The 19610-nt window shown below is 32.2% G+C and overlaps 2 protein-coding genes across 2 annotated transcripts; one reads left to right on the top strand and one right to left on the bottom strand.

Moving 5' to 3' along the window:
• Positions 1-3517: 3517 nt before the first annotated feature.
• HELRODRAFT_192241 (hypothetical protein) lies at positions 3518-12024 on the top strand. Its single transcript, XM_009022122.1, has 5 exons — positions 3518-3676; positions 3704-4045; positions 7209-7387; positions 7687-7813; positions 8287-12024. The coding sequence occupies exon 5, from the start codon at positions 8292-8294 to the stop codon at positions 10704-10706; it is 2415 nt and encodes an 804-aa protein (XP_009020370.1). The 5' UTR covers positions 3518-3676; positions 3704-4045; positions 7209-7387; positions 7687-7813; positions 8287-8291; the 3' UTR covers positions 10707-12024.
• Positions 12025-12184: 160 nt separating this feature from the next.
• Positions 12185-13266, bottom strand: HELRODRAFT_81646 (hypothetical protein; the record flags this gene model as incomplete). Its single annotated transcript, XM_009022121.1, has 3 exons — positions 12185-12490; positions 12950-13090; positions 13150-13266. 3 exons carry the CDS (start codon positions 13264-13266, stop codon positions 12185-12187), a joined length of 564 nt encoding a protein of 187 aa, XP_009020369.1.
• Between the last annotated feature and the right edge of the window lie 6344 nt (positions 13267-19610).

Genomic DNA, 19610 nt, shown 5'->3' with positions numbered 1-19610 from the left:
ACGTAGACCAACACAACAGCAGCATCAGCGGCAAGAAAGTGACCAACGACCTCCCTCCAAACAACAACTCCTACAACCACCGAAACAACAACAACATCTAGCTTTTGTATACTGGGGAATTGTGGCTCCTGTAAGCAACACCGGACAACCGCCCAACAACGTGCACTACCACAAAATGTACCTCACCCAGTTGACTTCTAATACTACTACTACTACTACTACTACTACTACTACTACTACTACTACTACTACTACTACTACTACTACTACTACAGCGATTATTTCAAAAAATAGTAGTACTCTTGATGATACAAGTTTCATTACTAGGCCTCCTAGAAAAAGTAACATTGATACTAATGTTACTAATTCTTCTAGTAGCAAAATGGCCGCCTCTTCAAAGGTATTTGTTAGAAAAAATAATCTAACAAATCGAATGTACGGAAAATTTCTCCATCTTCAAGGTAATAAACATTGTAAATGTATACCAATGTGAGTGTGTGTGTGTGAGTGTGTTTGTATTTGTGTGTATACGAGTGTGAGAAAGAGTGCGTGTGTGATGTGTGTGTATGTGTGTGTAGTGTTTATGTAAATTTTACAAGAACTTTTTCAATGTGGGTGGTCTTAGCCGAGCAGACAGAGAGAAAGATGGCGTGCTTTCAAACGAGAAGTGAATGAGTTAGACATGTGCAAGTTATAAATAAGTATGAAGCCTTAATTAAGACATCACATTAAACGTTTGTGATGCGAAACGACGTGTTGCTATTGCGATGCTTCTCAGTGTGCTTTATGTGCCTCTTATCTTTGTGTGTATGTGTTTATCTGTGTGTGTCTGCGTGCCTGTGTGTGTTTATAAATGTCGGTGTTTACGCCTATGCATGCAGATTGGGTTGTTTTTCTAAGATTCGATAGCTTTTGTAAATGTTCTTTCTGGTCTGATTTGATTTACATCGAATACATATTTGCTTCATCGCTTTATAATTTTTCCAATAAATGCCTTTGTTCATTTAATTTTAATGAAAAAATTAGAAAAATTTATATGTGGAATTTCTGCAGCCACATATTATTTTGCAGTAAAGTAAATATATGTATGAGAATATATCAATGAAGGCGGTCTACGCACGTACCAAACACAATTTCAGATATTTTACTGGCTGGGAAAATTGTTTATTTACTTTTTTAATAGAAAAATAGAGTCGGTCCAATCATCTCTTGTAGGCTCCGCTGTTTGGTTCCGATTTTTCGTAAATGAACGCACCGGCCAAACAAAAATTTATTTTGCCGTCGATAGACGGCAAACAGGAAAATGATATTTAGAAGATAAAAAACTAGAAGATGAAAAATTAGATGATGAAAATTAACTTCGAACTGGTCAAGCGATTTCATGTTTTTGTTTGGTCTCGCCTCACACATAGCTTCATTTTGTCGATTTAAAAAATATTTCATGTGACTAATTCACTATTAAATTGTATAGCATGAGAAAAGTGAATATATTAAGAGATCAAAAGAATGAACTCCAAAAATAGGATACAGATAATAAAAAAAGTCTGTTTAAATATTTTTTCGAAAATAAAAAAAACACGCCGAAACAACTTAAGATAGATAAACAAAACAAAAAAGAAAAAGAAAAACAAATTAAATTTCGGGTGAACATACATGTTATTGCTCTTTTTTTAAAATATGTTAGGTAAATAAAGTCTTGGTCAAAATCATTTTTTATTAATTTTATTTAAACTGTATAATATTTTGATTTTTATGATTTAATATTTTTAATTTAATATTATGATTTAATATTTTTAATTTAATTTGATGATTTAATATTTTTAATTTAATTCTATGATTTAATATTCTCTAATCGTGGTGTTTGCCGGAAAAAATTTTATTCGCCAGATTTCAGAGAAGAACGAAACGGTAGGGTGCCATTCAGAAATGAAAATGGTGAAAATGGTGACGACGACAACGACGACGATGATGATGAAGATAAAAATTATGACAGTCTTTACGAAAATTTATCACTGAACACCATGTTTAAAACTAAATTCCAGAAATTTGTTATAACTGTTAATATTGTCCTTTCTCTGTTAACTTCACATTGTTAATGTCACTGAATTACATGAATACTTGACACAAACTATATAAATCCTTGTATATACTTTTTTTAACAATTTATTTAAAGTTAAAATGCAAAATTTAATTATATTGTTGTATTACAAGTAAATTGAGTTAACCTCATCTAAAGTAAAATCGTCTAAGCTATAATATGATAAACACGAACAATATAGAAGCAGATTTTGTAACAACATGCTATATCTCTATTAAGCATATTCATCTTTATCAGATTAACCACCATCTTCATTGTCATCATCTTCATCGTCGTCTTCATCATCGTCATCATCTTAACTCACCTGTTGTCAATCGATCGGCGAACACCTGGTTTACAAAGTAAAAGGTGATGAGAAACATCATCATCCTTGTCGTCATCTTCATCTTTCCAATCATCATCTTCTTTCTGGTCATCATCTTCTTCCTCCTCTTCATCATAAATGTCATCGAAATAATTATTCATCATTATCGCCATCTTCATCACCATCGTCATATTTATAATACCATCTTCACATGAACTAAACATTTTTCCACTTCACATAAGTAATGACATCATCATCGTTGTCTTCATTCTCATCATCCTGATTTTGTTTATTTGTGTGTATATAAGTAAAAAAATTCTCAATTTGAACCCTCCAGGTACTAATAGGAATACTGATACGTAAGATGCGTATAACACATAAGTTTTGTATAGACACATATACAAATGTAAACAGAGACACAAAGACAGATAAACACACATAAATACACAATAACACATAGGGTAAACTTACGTCTAAAACTCTAAACTATATTGAACACATTTATTTATTATCGAAGGCATCTACATGGCCATGTATGTGTGTACATACATCGTGTATTCAACACCAACAAATTTGTTAGAGTATGTTATTGAATGTGTGTATGTTTCCATTGTATATATCCGTGTATAAACATAGTGTGTATATACATAGATGATATACAGTTGTATATATGTGCGTGCGTGTGTGTGTGTGTGTGTGTGTGTGTGTGTGTGTGTGTGTGTGTGTGTGTGTGTGTGTGTGTGTGTGTGTGTGTGTGTGTGTGTGTGTATTGTATACTGGCATGCATGGTATATATAATGAAAATACATTGGACGTTGATATGTGTATTGTATACATTTCGACTGTTTTGATTAGGGAGGTACATAGTTCAACGATAAGAGTTGCATTTAAATTTTCGATTAATAGGTTTTCTGGCTCGCTTACTCTTTCTTAACTTTTTTTCGATCGATTTTGGGGGAAAATAATTTTCAATTTAGTTTAAAAGATTTAGTAATTGTATTTTTTTAATTCTGACTTCTAAAGAGTTAATAAATTAACTATAAATATCTAATAATATCAGCGTCTATTATGTCATTTCAAATATAATTAACAAAATAATAAACAGTGAATAATTAAATTACTAAAGAAAATCTTACCTCTCTACTTTTTAACAACGTTTTTAAAGAAGCTCTATTTTGTTGCTTATTTATTTAACTAATTGTTGAATGACACAATCAATAAAATATTTTAAATAAACTACAGATAATAATAATAGTTATAATACTAAATTATGCTGTTAATGAATGAATGAATGAATGAATTAATTAATTAATTAATCTCAAAGGCCACTAGATCTGCCTGTTTACTTGAAACTAAATTACTGTTTTTTTCGTTAGCGATAATTAAAATTATTTAAGTGAAAATTAATTAATTAGTGAAAATTAATAAAGATATAGAATAACAGATAATAATAATAACAATAGCAATAATAATAACAATAATAATCCCCGATACTTTACAACGGTTCTCCTTTGGATGTTGAATTTGGAATGAAGATGTATCATTAACAGTACAAAAGTCATTTTGTACTTATATTATTTACTCTGATACCGACCTACCTACAGATCTGCACATACATAAACATCTTATTTCCTAAATAACAGGTTAGTTTTTTTACACACACACACACACACACACCACACACACACACATAGACACACACATACGCGCGCACACACAAAATACGCGCGCGTATACACAACACACACACGTTGTCCTTTTGGAAAATGATTTAAAAACCGCTATGTAAATATACCTAACAACAATAATAATAATAACATATCAATTGCGAGGTCTTGTTCGCGAGGTCGTCAGTCAGACATTATGACCAAAAAAGGAGTCACAAATCTTAATAAAATTTTTCTCCGGGTCGAAAATATTTGCAATTTAAGTGCATATGCGGCCCTTCAAAGGTAAAATAGTTCTCAATGCGGCCCTCACAGCAAAAAGTTTGCCCACCCCTACTCTATGGAAATATAGTCTTATTGAAAATAAAATTTCGAAATAATTGTTATGTGAAACTGTTATAATATGTCATAATATTTTATAAAATTTATTTTTTATAGACGTAAAGACTGTTAGATTGATATTTAAGCAATGCCATTGATGTCTCGCTTTTGAAAAGTTATCAAATGTAACTTTTAAAAAAATATATTTAGCAGAATTCTCACTGAAAAAACTTTTAATAAGGTATGAAAATTATATATTAATCATCATTAGTCGTCGTAAACATATTTATCATAAATCATTTTTTCACATCACCACGATTGATATTACGTCGACATTCAGTTTAACGACAATAATTAGTAATATTATATCATAGAAGTGCTTGTTCAACCACTTGACCTTTGAAATTTCAATTCAACGATACACGTAACTTGGTTCGTTAAACAAGAAATAATACTATTGTTGGTTTTTAGATTATATTTTGAGTAACAATTTTATGTTATGTTTATAATGGATTATCTAAAGTTTCGAGGCTTATAAGCAACCAAATATTACACTAAAACAATGCTGAGTCAATGATTGTCAAACGCTAATGATGTCGGCTTATCAATATGTTTAATTCGGCAATTTTATTTCAGGAAGTTTAGAAAAGGAGCTTTAACCTTCTGCTGTTAGTAGATGGACACCAAAGTTTGAATTATTATGTTGCTATAATTATAATCAGCGAAATTTTATCAACAGAAAGAAAAATACGTACTGCCGATAACGTAGAAAAAGGTACAAATGTCGTATCTATATTTGGGGTCACACTCAATAAATTTTAATTTTTATATGATTTTTGTTGCCAAATAATATTTCGCTTTGTCTCGTTTCGTTTTGCCTCGTTTATTTTTGTTTCGTTTCGTAGACAGTTTAGAATGAAGGTCATGCTTAACGAATTGTGACCTTTTGTATAATTCCAATTGTTTGGAAGATTAATAATTGAGCATGTAGTATGGCAGGGGTCAAAAATATTTGCCATTTAAGTACAAATGCCGCCCTTCAAAGGTAAAATAGTTTTCAATGCGGCCCTCACTGCAAAAAGTTTGCCCACCCCTTTAGTAAAGAATACAATGATAGAAAAATTAACGAGAATATATAATACAACAATAACAACAAGGTTAAAAATAAAATATTTAATAAAATTAGTAAAAAGACAAGTTTTAATATTAATTATAATAATAATGACAATAATGTAACCTTGACCAAAACAATGCCACTCGTTGTAGATCCGACAAATGTATATATACTCCGGCGTAAATTTAAACGACATGAAACTGTTTTTGTTATTTAAATTAGCCTGTCTACTGCGTTCGTTAATCGTATGCGCAGACTCAAATAATCATCGTCAGATATGCAGTGAATGTTTTACGATAAGATGAACCGACAGACTGAAGCGAAACGTTGGTTGTTCTGTTAGTTTAGTGGTTTTTAATGGTTTTATCTGAATTAATGTTGACATATTGAAATGATGACATGCGGTATCTATCTTTTTTAATAGAACATTTTCTTTTTATTTCTGTTCTGCCATTTATGTTGAATTTAGTTCATTTTTTCTGACTGTGTAAGAGGCATCTTGATGCCCTCTGGTCAGTTGTTAAATAAATAAATAAAAAGAATATAACGAAGATTGATTGTAAGAGGACAATCATAAAAATTCAAAACAATACAAAATTTTTTAATAATATACCTAAGCCTAAGATGAGTGGTAGGTTTTGGACTCTAGTCCCATTCAGTTAAATGTGTTTGTTAAGATTACGGTAAACAATTTCTTTTTAAATTATGATTTTGAATTTTGATACACCTTAAGAAAATTTGTAAAAGTTGTCAAATTTTTTTGAAAAAATACTTTATTTTGATGTGAAATATGAAAACCAATCATAAATTGTTTTATGAGCGAAGAAAATCAAATTTTTTTTTAAAACCAAGTGCTATACACGGCCGAAAATTACCAAATTAACACATGCAAAACAACATTATGCCACACAATATTGCAAACTCAAACTGCTGATACATTTAAACAAGATGTACTTTCACTTCTAATTACCTGACTCAACGTTATCGCAATGAAAATCGATAAAGCAGTAGCTAAAAATAAATAATTTATAATAATAATAAATTCACCAGTATCAAGTTTTTAAAATGGAAATTTGCGGTTTACAGAAACTCGATTTGAGATTGTATAACAATGAAATCATTGTTATACAATTTTCTCATATTTTCATTATAAATTTATCACAAACCCACACACACACACACACACACACACACACACACACACACATAAAAATATATATATAATATTTAGCGATACATAATAAAAACATAATACATTTGCATGGTGAATCACACGTATGTTATGTATGCTACGTGTTTGTTATGTGTATCAACATAATTAATCACCAGGTATAAAGCGTAGTAATGAGGTTATATTAAGCTTACTATTCATATGTGCGTGTGTGTGTGTGCCATCTGAATAAATTTCAATAATTAAACCGAAGTATATATACTAAATATTCAAATAAAATTCAAGATAGATCTACCTACGTTGGTTTATCAAGTTGCCATTGAATTATAATGGAAACAAACTACATGCCATGTGTCTGATGTTTGGAATGACGCCTATTTATCCCCGTCATGTGTCTGTTGTTGATTGTTTATACCTCTGTGAAACATTGAAAAAAAAATTGTAATGCAAACAAATATTCATTAATCATCCAGATTATGAGGAAAACTGTGTCTTAAAGAAAATTGTAAGGAAATTATTCAATGTCCATCCAGGCAATGGAAACGACATTGGAACACGCGGTAGACAAAGTGATCAACAGACTGAAGTGTCCACACTGTCTCAAAAGTTTTACAAATCCTCGAAGTTTGCCCTGCAAACATGTTTTCTGTTTGCCGTGTCTGCAAGTCATCTTCGACAACTATTGTGGGGGAGGAGTCTTCAATAGATACAGGTACATGCCTGACTGACCGAATGTTTTTTCATGCTGGCTGCTTTCTGATGTTATAATTAACAACATCGTTACAATCGACGTTCTCAAAAACACATTTCATTTTATGAATTTTGAGTTTGCTGGAGTAGTGCTAGAAATAAAAGTATTACTGCAACTGCTACGGTTTTGTCTTATTAGCGCTGTTATTGTTAATTCTACATACTCAAGAGAGATGAAGTTTTAAAATCAAATCATTTAAAATGTCAAAAATTAAAAAATTAGAGTAATTAACTTAATTGACCATGAAATCTCACCAACAGATCTACTGTACTACTTCGTCGGTCAGCCAGTTACATCTGCTGTCCAGTCTGCCACACGCTGGTCTGTGTACCTGCGGCCGGTGTGGCTGCCTTCCCAGATGCCGATTCCGCTGAAGATGTCAAGAAGGTTATAGTTGTGAAATTGTGGATGTTTATGGAGAAAGATAACGTCAGTGTTGTTGGCGGATAGATTTAGTTTATAAAGTAACTGCAAAGGTGATTGGAGTCTTTAATAAATGAAAAATTTGTCGACTGATATTGATTTTATTTTTCCAAAGATGGCAGTAGAAGAAATGTCAAAAATTCTTTTAAAGAAATATCGTCGAAGAACTACAGGTTCATCATCATTATAATAATTATTATTATGATTATAATTATTATTATTTTATTATTAAAAACCATCATAATCATGTTTTGTCATCCCCATCGTCGTTAATTGCATTGCCGTTCATCTTCATGTCGGCAGATTCATCATCATCATCATCATCGTCATCATCATCATCATCATCATCGTCATCATCATCGTCATCATCATCAGTATCGTCATCTAAAACCTGGAATTTTACGGTGATTATTATTTGTAAAAATCAACTAAAACAGGTAACATGGATACAATAGAAAACATCAACCACCAGCAGTTTGTGACGTCACACGAAAGCAATTCGTCTGGAAACCTCATCAATAGCGCTAATGTTTCTTTGGTAGAGGAAGACGAAAGTGCTGAAAATAGACAGCATATCGACGGTGAAAAATACAACAACGTCAAGAGAGAGTGCCACAATTTTAGTGACAATTATTCAAATAGGTTTTCGTTCCCAAATTTCATTTCTAAAAAAAACACCGACAATATTGTCGATGATGCAAAAATAAATGAGGAAATAATTGCTGACGACATCAACAAAGATCCACAAGGCCAACAGCACGGTTCATCAACTGATTTTGAAAGTTGTCAACAATTTGAAAGAAATAGAAGATCTAGGAAAAACTTTCGAAACATCAAAAGCAACCTGAAACTGACAGCAGAATACAGCGACACCAGTAGCGAGAAAAGTGACTTCAGCATCCACAAAGACGTCAACAACATGAGAGACAACATTTCCACAAACATATTAAACAAGAACAACTCAACTCTACATAGCAGCGTTGATAAGGAAACCGATACAACTGTTTATACCGATAACTGTTTAAAAAACGCAAGCAATGAAACCCACACGACCAGCAACGATGAAATGAATGATGGCAAACACTCCACGATTAATCCAGCACCAACAACTATCTCTGCAACAACATCAACAACAGACAACTCCTCCGACAACAAATCAAAACGTTTCACCTCATTTTCGTTCACAACTTTTGACAAGAGCCATCATCAGCCACGACAGTACGTTCCAACAACCAGAAGATGTTTCAGTCTGAGAGACAAAATAAAAAGAGATCCATCCTTTAGTACAGAGAGTTTTGATAAGATCTACTCCTCAATATCTTCGTCTAAGAATTTGAACGATTCGAACAATGGCGCTTCCAAGTCCAACGGCAGCGTTTTAGGAGAGCATAAAAATAAATTTTCTTTTGAGAGCAATAATTACAACGATGGAAAAATTAACTTTAACATAAATAACAAATTCTCGTCAGACTTTAAAACCAAAAGCAGCAACCCGAACGAGAAGTATCGACAGAGCAGCCTAAAAGACTCCGAAACGTTTGGCTATTACAGGAAACGACCGACCAGAACTCGAATGTTTGCATATAGATACAGGTCTGATCCGAGTCACTTTGCAAACAATTATGAGTTTTACTCGTCACCGAATTTGAACGTCGTTGACGAATCGCCAACTAGAAATGATGGATTTACGAAACACGCTAAACATTCAAATATTAAAACTAACATGTTTAACGGAAATTGGAATTATGAAAATTTAGAAAGAACCAACACAAACAACAATGGATGGCGTAAAACTAGCAGCAGTAACAACTCTGAAAATAGTTTCAAGTCTTCAATGAAATCCGACAGTTTTTATGTTTTTGACAAGCGAAAGCACGAAAAGAACATAAGAAGCGACCATCCAAAATACAAGACTACTTCAGATAACAAAGGCACAGGCAAGCTGGTTTGTGAGTACAACGCCGAGTTTTGCATACCGACAGGAATGTGTCAGTTGCCAGCGGATCGAATCGCAATTGCTGATTACGGTTGTGGGCTCGTTTATGAAAAGAAAGGAAAAATTATAAAAAAGATTGACAACCTAGGTTTCAAAAACATCAACGTTGATGATAATAATTATGATTACAGGTTAAAATTTGAAATGAAAGCGTATTTTATCAAACCCTTCGGCATTGCGTATTCGAAGCAGCACAATAAATTCTTCGTAGCAGATCGCGTTCGCAAAACAGTGCTTATTTACAAGCACAGCCATTACGAAAACAAGAATGGTTTCAGCAGTACATTCGACCAATGGCGACACGGCCTATTCAACTGGATTTGCGCACTGACCCTTGTGGACGACTGCTCGCATGGGCAACAACTGGCCGTTCTCGATCGCAACATGTCCTCAGTTCGACTGTACGACTTGACGACATCAAAGGAAACGCGTCATTTCGGTACGTACGGATCGGACGAAGGTCAAATATGCATGGCAGAATTTGCTACATGGGACAGAAATTTTCAGCAATTACTCATCAGCGATTCCGGAAATCACCGAGTTGTGGCATTTGATACAAGACAATCGCGGTGCATCGGTCATTTTGGAGGCCGAGGAAGCGACGATAGTGGCCACTTACAATGGCCCAAAGGTGTCAGCGTGGACGAGAATGGTCAGGTGTTTGTTGCTGATGCAGGCAACAAGAGGGTAAGCAAGTTTAGCGGCGATGGCTACTTCATTGAACATGTGGTCACCAACATCAATGCCCCATACAACGTCATCCTCGATGAAGATGCATCGGTCAGTGGTGGAAGATCTCGCCTGTTTGTGGCCACGCTGTCCTTGCAGAACAAAGCGCAGTTGTTTGAGTATTTGACGTGATGACGGCCAGTACCGTTTGATGTTTCGTAATTTCTATCTGCGATTATATTGTTTTTTGTTGTTGTTTATTTCCAATATCATATTTAACACATGTTAGTTTAAGTTCGCAGTTTTTTCAAATTTTGCGTGTCTACGATATACGTGAATTTAAAAAAATCTTATTGTTTAAAACACCACAGAGTTATGTTACCAACAGACAGTTGGCATTGCATTAACTGTATTGCATTAACTGTATTGCATTGTTTAAAAATTTATTGTAAATATTTAAAAATTGATTTTCAAATTAATTGTTAAAATTCTATTTAGATTATATCACGAAGTTGTTTTTGCTTAGTTCTGTTCCGTGCATCCAATGCTTTTGTAAACATTCAAAAATGAATATTATTTGTATTGAATTGTGATTAAGTTGATTATGTTTAACACAGACACCAGTGATTTCGACTTTTCGTGCAAAATATTTACTCTTAAAAAACATTACTTTTATCACAGCAATTCACTTGAGATAAGCCCGCGCCAAGTTCCTATTTTAAAGTCATGCCTGAAATAAATTGCCTTACATTATCTTTACCCTTGTTACTAAAATAATTAATGTTATATATATATATATTGTTAATGGTGTAATTGATGTTACCTATATTGCTGATAACTTTATTGATGTCATTTTGTAATGTTAAGAATGTCACGTAGGTACTTATTACAATTTAGCATTTTGGTAATTTTTTTCTTGTGCGTGCATTTGGATAGTAGAATCTAGAATTGTGTATATGTCATAAATACTGAAGTCATGTCCAAGAATTTATTTAATTTCATTTCATTTGAGTGATATGTGGTTAGCTATTCCGCTCTGAATTGTCTGAATTTTTCGACTTTGTATTCATTGCCGTGGTAGTTAGTGAAACCTGAAAATAGATCATTAGAATATTTTCTCACATATTTTATTTTTTATTTTTTCCATTTTGTAAACTCCTACGTCTTGTGATCCACACACACACACACACACACACACACACACACACACATATATATATATATACACATACACACACAGATGAACTCACGAACGCATGCACACACACAAATACTCCCTGGTTGCAACTTGAAATGTTTTCAAATCAATTAAAATAACCATAATATGATATTACATCGATGTTGTCTGGACTTTATTCTATTTTGTCCTGAGAATTAATTTAAATTATTTTGCAAATCTTTCATTATTTCGTTATTCCTAAAGATTTTTCTATTACGTTTGACAATTTTTATTCAACTTATGAGAGAAAAGTTGAAACATTTTGAAAAAGGTTTAACAAATCATTAAAAATTGTGTCAAAAAAAATTGAAAAGAAATTAAAATGAAAATTTTTAAAATGCATAATTTTAAAGATTCAAAATATGTCTATAAGTGAGGAGAAACAGATTTAAAAAGAAAAATGCTAAGATAAAATAAAGAAAAATATATGTAAAATAACAATTATTATAACTTAAATGTTTAGCTTTATCATCATCCTGCAATATATGACAGGAACATTTTTAGAAACTTTAAAATAATACAATGACGAACCATAAACCCCATTCAGATTTATCAAATAACAATTTTTATACCAATTTCCACCATAAGACCCAGCAGCGCAGTTTTCTGTTGGTGCAAGGTCGTTATCCTTATCAAATGTTGTAAATTGCATTCCATTCTGAATCATGAGAGCATTGTAAGGACTGTTCAGAACATCTTCATTGTCACCGCTGTAGCCAAACACGACCAGGGAATACATCTGAAGTTCGGAGTTGACCTACAATGTAGAGATAATTTTTCTAGATAGCTTTTCAAGATTTTTCAAGGTTTTATTACAGAATGCCGAAAATAGCTTGACTCACGTCCCAAATGTTAATTAACTATAAAGGTAATCTTTATAACAAGAAGTATAAATATTTTTCATTTCAAACAAAGAAATAATTATAATTGTCTGATAAACACATATAACACGTCCTTAGCATGAATACAAAGAATGATGAATACAAAAATTACTCTTAACAACAGAAAACATTAGAAGATGAATGAGGTAACAGTCGGACAGCGCTCACCATATTAATGTATGTACTATAGGTATTTATCAATTCATTCATACCAAACGGATTACTAAAATTGAAACTACAGATTTTTACGTCCAAACTAAATTAAAGTAATTTGAATATCATAAGTTAAAACTTCAATTTGAATGCAACTGTCAGCATTTGACAAAGTAACAAACCTTGAAATGATCATACTCATCGGAGACCCAACCGCTAGCCATTAGAACTTCAAATCTCAACCTGTAATCAGCCGATGTCGTTAACTTGTGCATCTTCTCCAAGCCCAACCAAAAGTTTTTATCGAAAACTCCAAAGCCTGACTGTTTTTGACATTCGTTTTGTAAAAAAATTTACCAAGTTTACAGGCATTTTCATTTACTTTATAATCATTCCAAGGCAGATTGAAATCTTGCGATCCATCGACCCTCTGCTGAATGACAATCCATCCATTAACTGACGTCACGAGGGTGTTATTAGCGAACGTTGGAACACTCATTTGAATTGTATCGTTCACGGCACTAAAACCTTGACAAGTTCAATAATTGGAGTTGATTCCATTTGAACATGCGTTCTTTTCAGCCATTTTACATAATTAAAACGTATTATTTCTTATTTACAGATAGTATACTTCAATTTTTACCTTCCGGGTCAATGCAGGTAGCCAGTTGTCTTTTACCGATGATGCACATGTACTGATCAGGAGCGAGTTCCAAGGTGGGTAGTGCATTGGAGCAAGAATAAAATAGGCCGCCCTTGTAGGTGAAGGGGAACTTGCAAAACTTACTCAGCGTCAGGTTCGGATTTCTTGCTTTTATTTTGATTTATTCAATTCGTGAATTGGATTTCATTTAAAATGTTTGAAGCATTCGATTTTAATGATGTTAGTTTTAGTGAAATTAAATGATTAAAAAATGTAATGATATTTTAATGTGGGTACACTCAGTAGCCGGATCTCCTCCTTGGTCATAAATTATTTAAAATTCCCCCGGTCGCCAACTAATTTTGGAAAAAAATAATTTGGAAATTCGATTGGAAATTCACCCTTTGGTTGAAAATTCGACTTTTCAAATCGCCAACTACTTTGCTGAAACTACTTGAAATGATTGTAAAAAAAATCTAGCCTTTTGAAAATCGTGTAAAATAAAAATAAACTGTTGCTCCAACAACAAAATGTAACCAATGTTTTAATGAACGGAATAATTTTTAGAGAAAAATAAAATTGTTAAATATATTTGATAATCTTTCAAACTTACAAATTTCTTTTCTAACTTCGACGTCCTGGCATTTTATTTTAATGATTTAACATGTAATATTGTTAGTAAAATGAAAATTTCAAAAACCGTCAAATTAAACGTTAAACAAATTTCAAATAATGTTTCAAATAAAATCTTTTGAACGTATAACCTCATAGGCCTGACACAAGGTAGAAATAGTAACATTTTCGTATTGAGATTCACTACTGAAATTAAAGAGATGACAATAGTTGTCCAAATTGCTTGCGTTATTAAATATATAGTTGAAGGCGTTGCAGGCTGTCTCTTTGCCACTTGAAGATACATTACGAGAACATTTTGTAGAGCATTCCAGTATTGATCGAATGTTTGATAACATTTTGTTAGGTTTGGAAAGAAAACATTTCGGATTATCCAGGTCACCTATCATTTGGTATGTTTTTTCGAGTACAGAAGTGAACCTGCTGAATGTGAATGCAAAGAGAATGCACGAACAGACAATGAAAACATGCTGCATTTTTTTAAATTCTCAATTTAGTGATGTTCTTACAAATTTTGAAATTTTAATATTTGCTACGTTGATGGTGATGGTCGTTTTTCGATTATAAAAATAACTCTTGAAGATTAACATTTGTATTATTATACTCATGAAAACTGAAGCGTGAAGCGTAAACTCTTCTTGCGTGGCAGCGTCTTCAATTAGAGAATTTTTAATTCACGAATGAATGCACTAATTCAACTATTTTTCTTTGTTTTTTAACCACAAAATTGACAAGGCGTAAAAATGCTATAATAATAACTAGAAAAAATTGTTTTTAAGTCAGAAATTTGTATGCATTTTTAAAATTTTCATTGTCTGGGCCAAGCCCAAACTTGTCGTCAGTCATCAAATTTTTCCGCCGAAACAAAACTCGCTATCACTCAGTTGTAAGGAGTAGTCATGTCAACACAATAAATTTTCCTGCTCTGACTTTTGAATGTGCCAGACGTCTAGCTGCACCACTGCTTCCAACGTTATTTAAGCATTTATCATACGGATGTTTTGTGTTGTGAATTTTAGAGAGTTATTAAACATTTCGTTGTTTTCAGTAATTCAAACTAAGAACCACAAAGTTCAACAAAGCATCCTCATAGCGAGGGAACTGTCATACCTCTTTAGTGACTAAGTGACAGCAATTCATTCTCATGGACATTATTTTTTATGGATTTTTAGTTTTTTAAGCCATGAAGCTTCAGAAATGACAAATATCACTTATTTGTTTTTTTATTTTTGCTGCTAAAACTTTTATTTTAAACAGTTTAATTCTATAATATGATTTTGTTAAATCTTCGAAGTAGTAAAAATGACAAAAATTAATTTTTTAATAGATTCTCAAGTAATAGTCCTAAAAAAAGTTTAAAATCGGCGAACATAGAGATACATGCAAATATAAAATAATAAAACAAATCATACAACCAGAGAAAAAGACAAAATGGGTGATAATCCAAATTAGAAAAAAAATTTGTCCATAAATTTAATTTCGCAAAATAGCGAATCGACAAAAAACCTACTATAAAAACTGTTCAGTTAAATTTCTATCGTATTTAAAAAAAATTGCATCCATCGGCAGAAGCCAACCCTCTGTATGAAGATATGAAGTTAGTTACATAAAATTCGAATCGCATGGGAGAAATATAAAATGAAACGATACGATTCTGCTAAGAATCCTATTTTCAAACATTCAATATAAATTTGTTGAAAAAAAAGTAAATAATCAATAAAACCAAAAAAATTATAATCTTTTTCATTATAAATTGAGAAACTTTTCGATATAACCAACATAAATCAGTAGCTATATTAGCCATCGTGCTTAACCTTACAATATTATTTGTATCTCTCGAATCATTAGCTAACTGCTGTGAAATAATCTTATTTGAATCGTACGTTTAGTTCGTATGCAAAGAAGATCAGAATCAACCAGCTTGAATCAGCCTGAGACTTTTCTCACTTTCTTCCCTCTACTATTTGATTGAATTCTTGTCCTGAAATTGTTTGTACCTGTATTTGGCATTTGGTCTTTACTTGATTGCATCATGTTTTCCTTTCTGTTTTCATTCCTCGAAGCAGAAGATGACTCATTCTGATCTGACATACCTTCATTCATACCATCTGACTTACTGGCAGCAGATGATAACTCATTCTGATCTGACACACCATCTGTGTTACTTGCCTCACGTCTTCTAATGTCTATATTTTCGCTTCTGTTGGCGTTTCGCGATTGATCATCAACTCCTGCTGAATTTTGGTTTATATTTATGTTTATTGGCGGTCCGCGAACATAATCAGTTGGCATCACGTTTTCATTCGCATCTTGGGAAGAATCCGACTCGTTATCATCAGTATCTGCTTCTACATCTTCCATCGCCATATCTTCTCGTAACTGATTGTCGCCATCGACACTCGCCATTCTATATCTCCTTAGGTGGTTCAGGATGCATCCGCAAAATCTGGTAAATATTTTAACGATGATTATTTGAAAAATTTAAAAAAAAATTAATTAAAGTATAATTTTTTTTACTGGAAAAATAGGAGAATAGATCCAAAGGTACAAATGAGGGTATGCATCGTTATGTATGCGAACTTGAAGAAGGCACTTAGTAAAGGACCTTGGTGGGTTTTGTCGGGAATAGGGCCTGTCAGTTTTGAATCGGATTTTACAATTTAAGAAAAATTTCAATGAAGTTTAATGAATATTTTTCAATTCAAAACACCAAAATGTATCCATCATACACCAAAATGTATCCATCATACCTTTTGTTGTAGTGTTAAAACCCAGAATAGAATCCCGAATGTAATAGGAGGAAAAATTATCATAAAATCTCATTTTTAGCATATATGTGAAGAAATTAAAATTAAAAAAATGTATTTTCAAATAAATCAAAATATTAAAATAGCAAGACAATGAACTTTAAATATTCCGGTTTTAGTTTAAAAATGTATGATTTGAAATTTTGATTGAAGCATACAAAAAACATGTAAATATATTATTAACTGTGTTTTACTTTCATAACACTCCCAAACCTGTTCAAATTATTAGAATAGTTTTGTGTGTGTGTGTGTGTGTGTGTGTGTGTGTGTGTGTGTGTGTGTGTGTGTGTGTGTGTGTGTATGTGTGGTGTGTATGACTAGTTGTTTGAGAATTTAAAAATTTCCTTCGCTTTCTGGCATATAATGATTTTTGTGAAAAATAATCAGTTGAGTATTTGCGCTCTTGCACTTGTCACAATCATGTTTTTTGATTTGAATTGTATTTGTCGATTGTTTTCTTGACAAAAGTTGCTGTCAACTTTTAAAAGGTTTATCAGGTTTATTTTCAATATTCCTTAATATTGATTAGCAAGAAACGAGTGAGTATAGTTATAAAATTGATTACTAATTTATTTATCTATTTATTTATTTACTTGTTAGAAAATTTTTTTCTTCAAAGAATAAAACTATCTTTAAAAACTTTGGTATATTTTGGTTACATCAAACTGAAGTTAAGAAGAATTGGATACTTGTCGACCATGCTGATGAATACTTTGTGGAACATATCGCGAGATTGTTGTCGTTATAAAGTACCATTTCATCAAATACACCATATAGAGTGAAAAATTATGAATATAAATTGTCATTTGTATCAGAATAATTAAAAAATAATATTACAAACACAAGAAAATATTAACGCATAAATCAAAAGCATATTATGATTGTTGTTACTTCAAGTTTTTTTAAAAAAATTACACTGACATTTCTTTGATGTTGATCGTGATAAACCGTTTGCGTGCCAGTCCAGACAATGGTGAACATTCACCTGAGGTTGAATGATGATGAAGTCGATTGCTGCTGGCTCCAAACGTGCATTGTCTCATAGGATCTTGTTTCAAACCAGTCAAGTCGATGAATGAACATTCACAATAGGTTAGACGTAAGACATTCATTATTATATTTGCATTTGAAATCCTTATATAGGAATCTGTCTAAAACGTCAGTACTTTTACTCACTAAGATCCATAATTTTGTCTTGATCAAACAACTTGAGCAAATTGTTTAATGTTGTTTGTGAGTGATGAGAAACATATTTTTTGAGAGCTCTGGATAGAATTTTGTAATCATAAAACTTAAAACGACATTATTTAATAAGGATTTGATATTGTAAAATACATTTATTATAAATCTTTAGCTAAATAAAAATGACGTTTGATGTCATTATGTTGTATTTGTCAGCTGTTTTATTAGTTTCAGCGGCTGACAAGAAGTATGGAATGGTAGGAGAGCCAGACAATCCCATGTGTTTTGCTTCCGAACCTGCCACAGTACTAACCAACATACGATCCTCACTGGAATGTTCTTCCAAATGTTCTCATTATGTTTCTCCCACTAGTGGTAACATCACTTGCAACGCATTCAACTACGTATCCAACAATGCTAGTCATCCAGCTAAGTATTGCCAACTGTTTCATTTCACTTGCGATGTTCATTACAAGATTGCTCTGAATAAATCCGAATGCATGGCTTACGAGGCTAGTCAATATGTTAATTAATAAATTTGTAGCTCAACATTTCAATATGCAAAAAATTTATCAGTGAAGTGATGCGCCTACTCTTACATTTTATTTAAACTTTTCTAACAGGATATAGCTGCCAGACGAGCTCTATGTTAGTCAAACATTTTTTAGTACTCTTTTTCAGAAATATCCCCAACATACACACATACACAGCGTAGGATAATAATGGTTAAACATTAATGAATCAGTTGCCTGACAATCGTTTGCTTTATTTTCACTTTGCGATGTTCATTACATCAATGTGCATTATATTGTTGGAGAGAAGTTGTAATTGTGATTTCTGTAGTTACTGGGGTTAGTTTAGTGTTTCTATTACTGCTGGCTTTGAGCTGCACTGAACGGGAGCCTAAACATTTCCATCTCGCAGTAGCTCATAACATTAATAGCATTTACATTTTTTAAATTGATTTTATTTTTCCAGCGGCTGTCACGAATTACCAACTGCCAATTTGTGAGTTTAATAATTATAGTTCTTACAATGAGAAGTTTCAGAAATAATAAATTCACCGATTTTAGTTATTTTTATATTTTTCTTTACATATCAGTAAATTGTTGAATCAGTTAATTTTATCATGTAAAGAAATTTGTCCATGGTGGTTATTCAACAGAATTTTTTAAAATTTGTATTAAATTCACATTACACTATCAAACATTATATTGTTAAGGAGAAGTTGTAATTGTGATTTATGTAGTTACTGGGATTAGTTTAATGTTTCTATTACTGTTGGAATTCAAATAAGCGTTCTTCAAAGTTGAAGCAGTTGTGTTCATATATCAAAAATCTTGAACCAACGGTATAACGATAACAAGAGAATCGCTGGAAGCTACAACACTGGTGTTGGAAATATAAAAATATTTAAAGTTATAACATTGGTGTCTGTAGTAAAAAACGTTAAAGATAATAACAATATAAAATTATTTATTTATCCTTAAATTGTACTAAATTGCTACCCAAAAGCAAACAAGAATTTCCTAACGACAAGCAAATCTTGCAACTTTCCATTCACCTTCAATGGTGGAT

This window comes from Helobdella robusta (genome assembly GCF_000326865.2).
Source record: "Helobdella robusta unplaced genomic scaffold HELROscaffold_30, whole genome shotgun sequence".
Taxonomy (NCBI): Eukaryota; Metazoa; Annelida; class Clitellata; order Rhynchobdellida; family Glossiphoniidae; genus Helobdella; species Helobdella robusta.
Note: the sequence above shows the minus strand (reverse complement) of the source record. Positions and strands in the feature narration are given on the sequence as shown.

Coding starts and splice junctions, on each gene's coding strand:
- HELRODRAFT_192241 (XM_009022122.1), top strand. CDS start 8,292: ATGGATACAATAGAAAACATCAACCACCAGCAGTTTGTGACGTCACAC.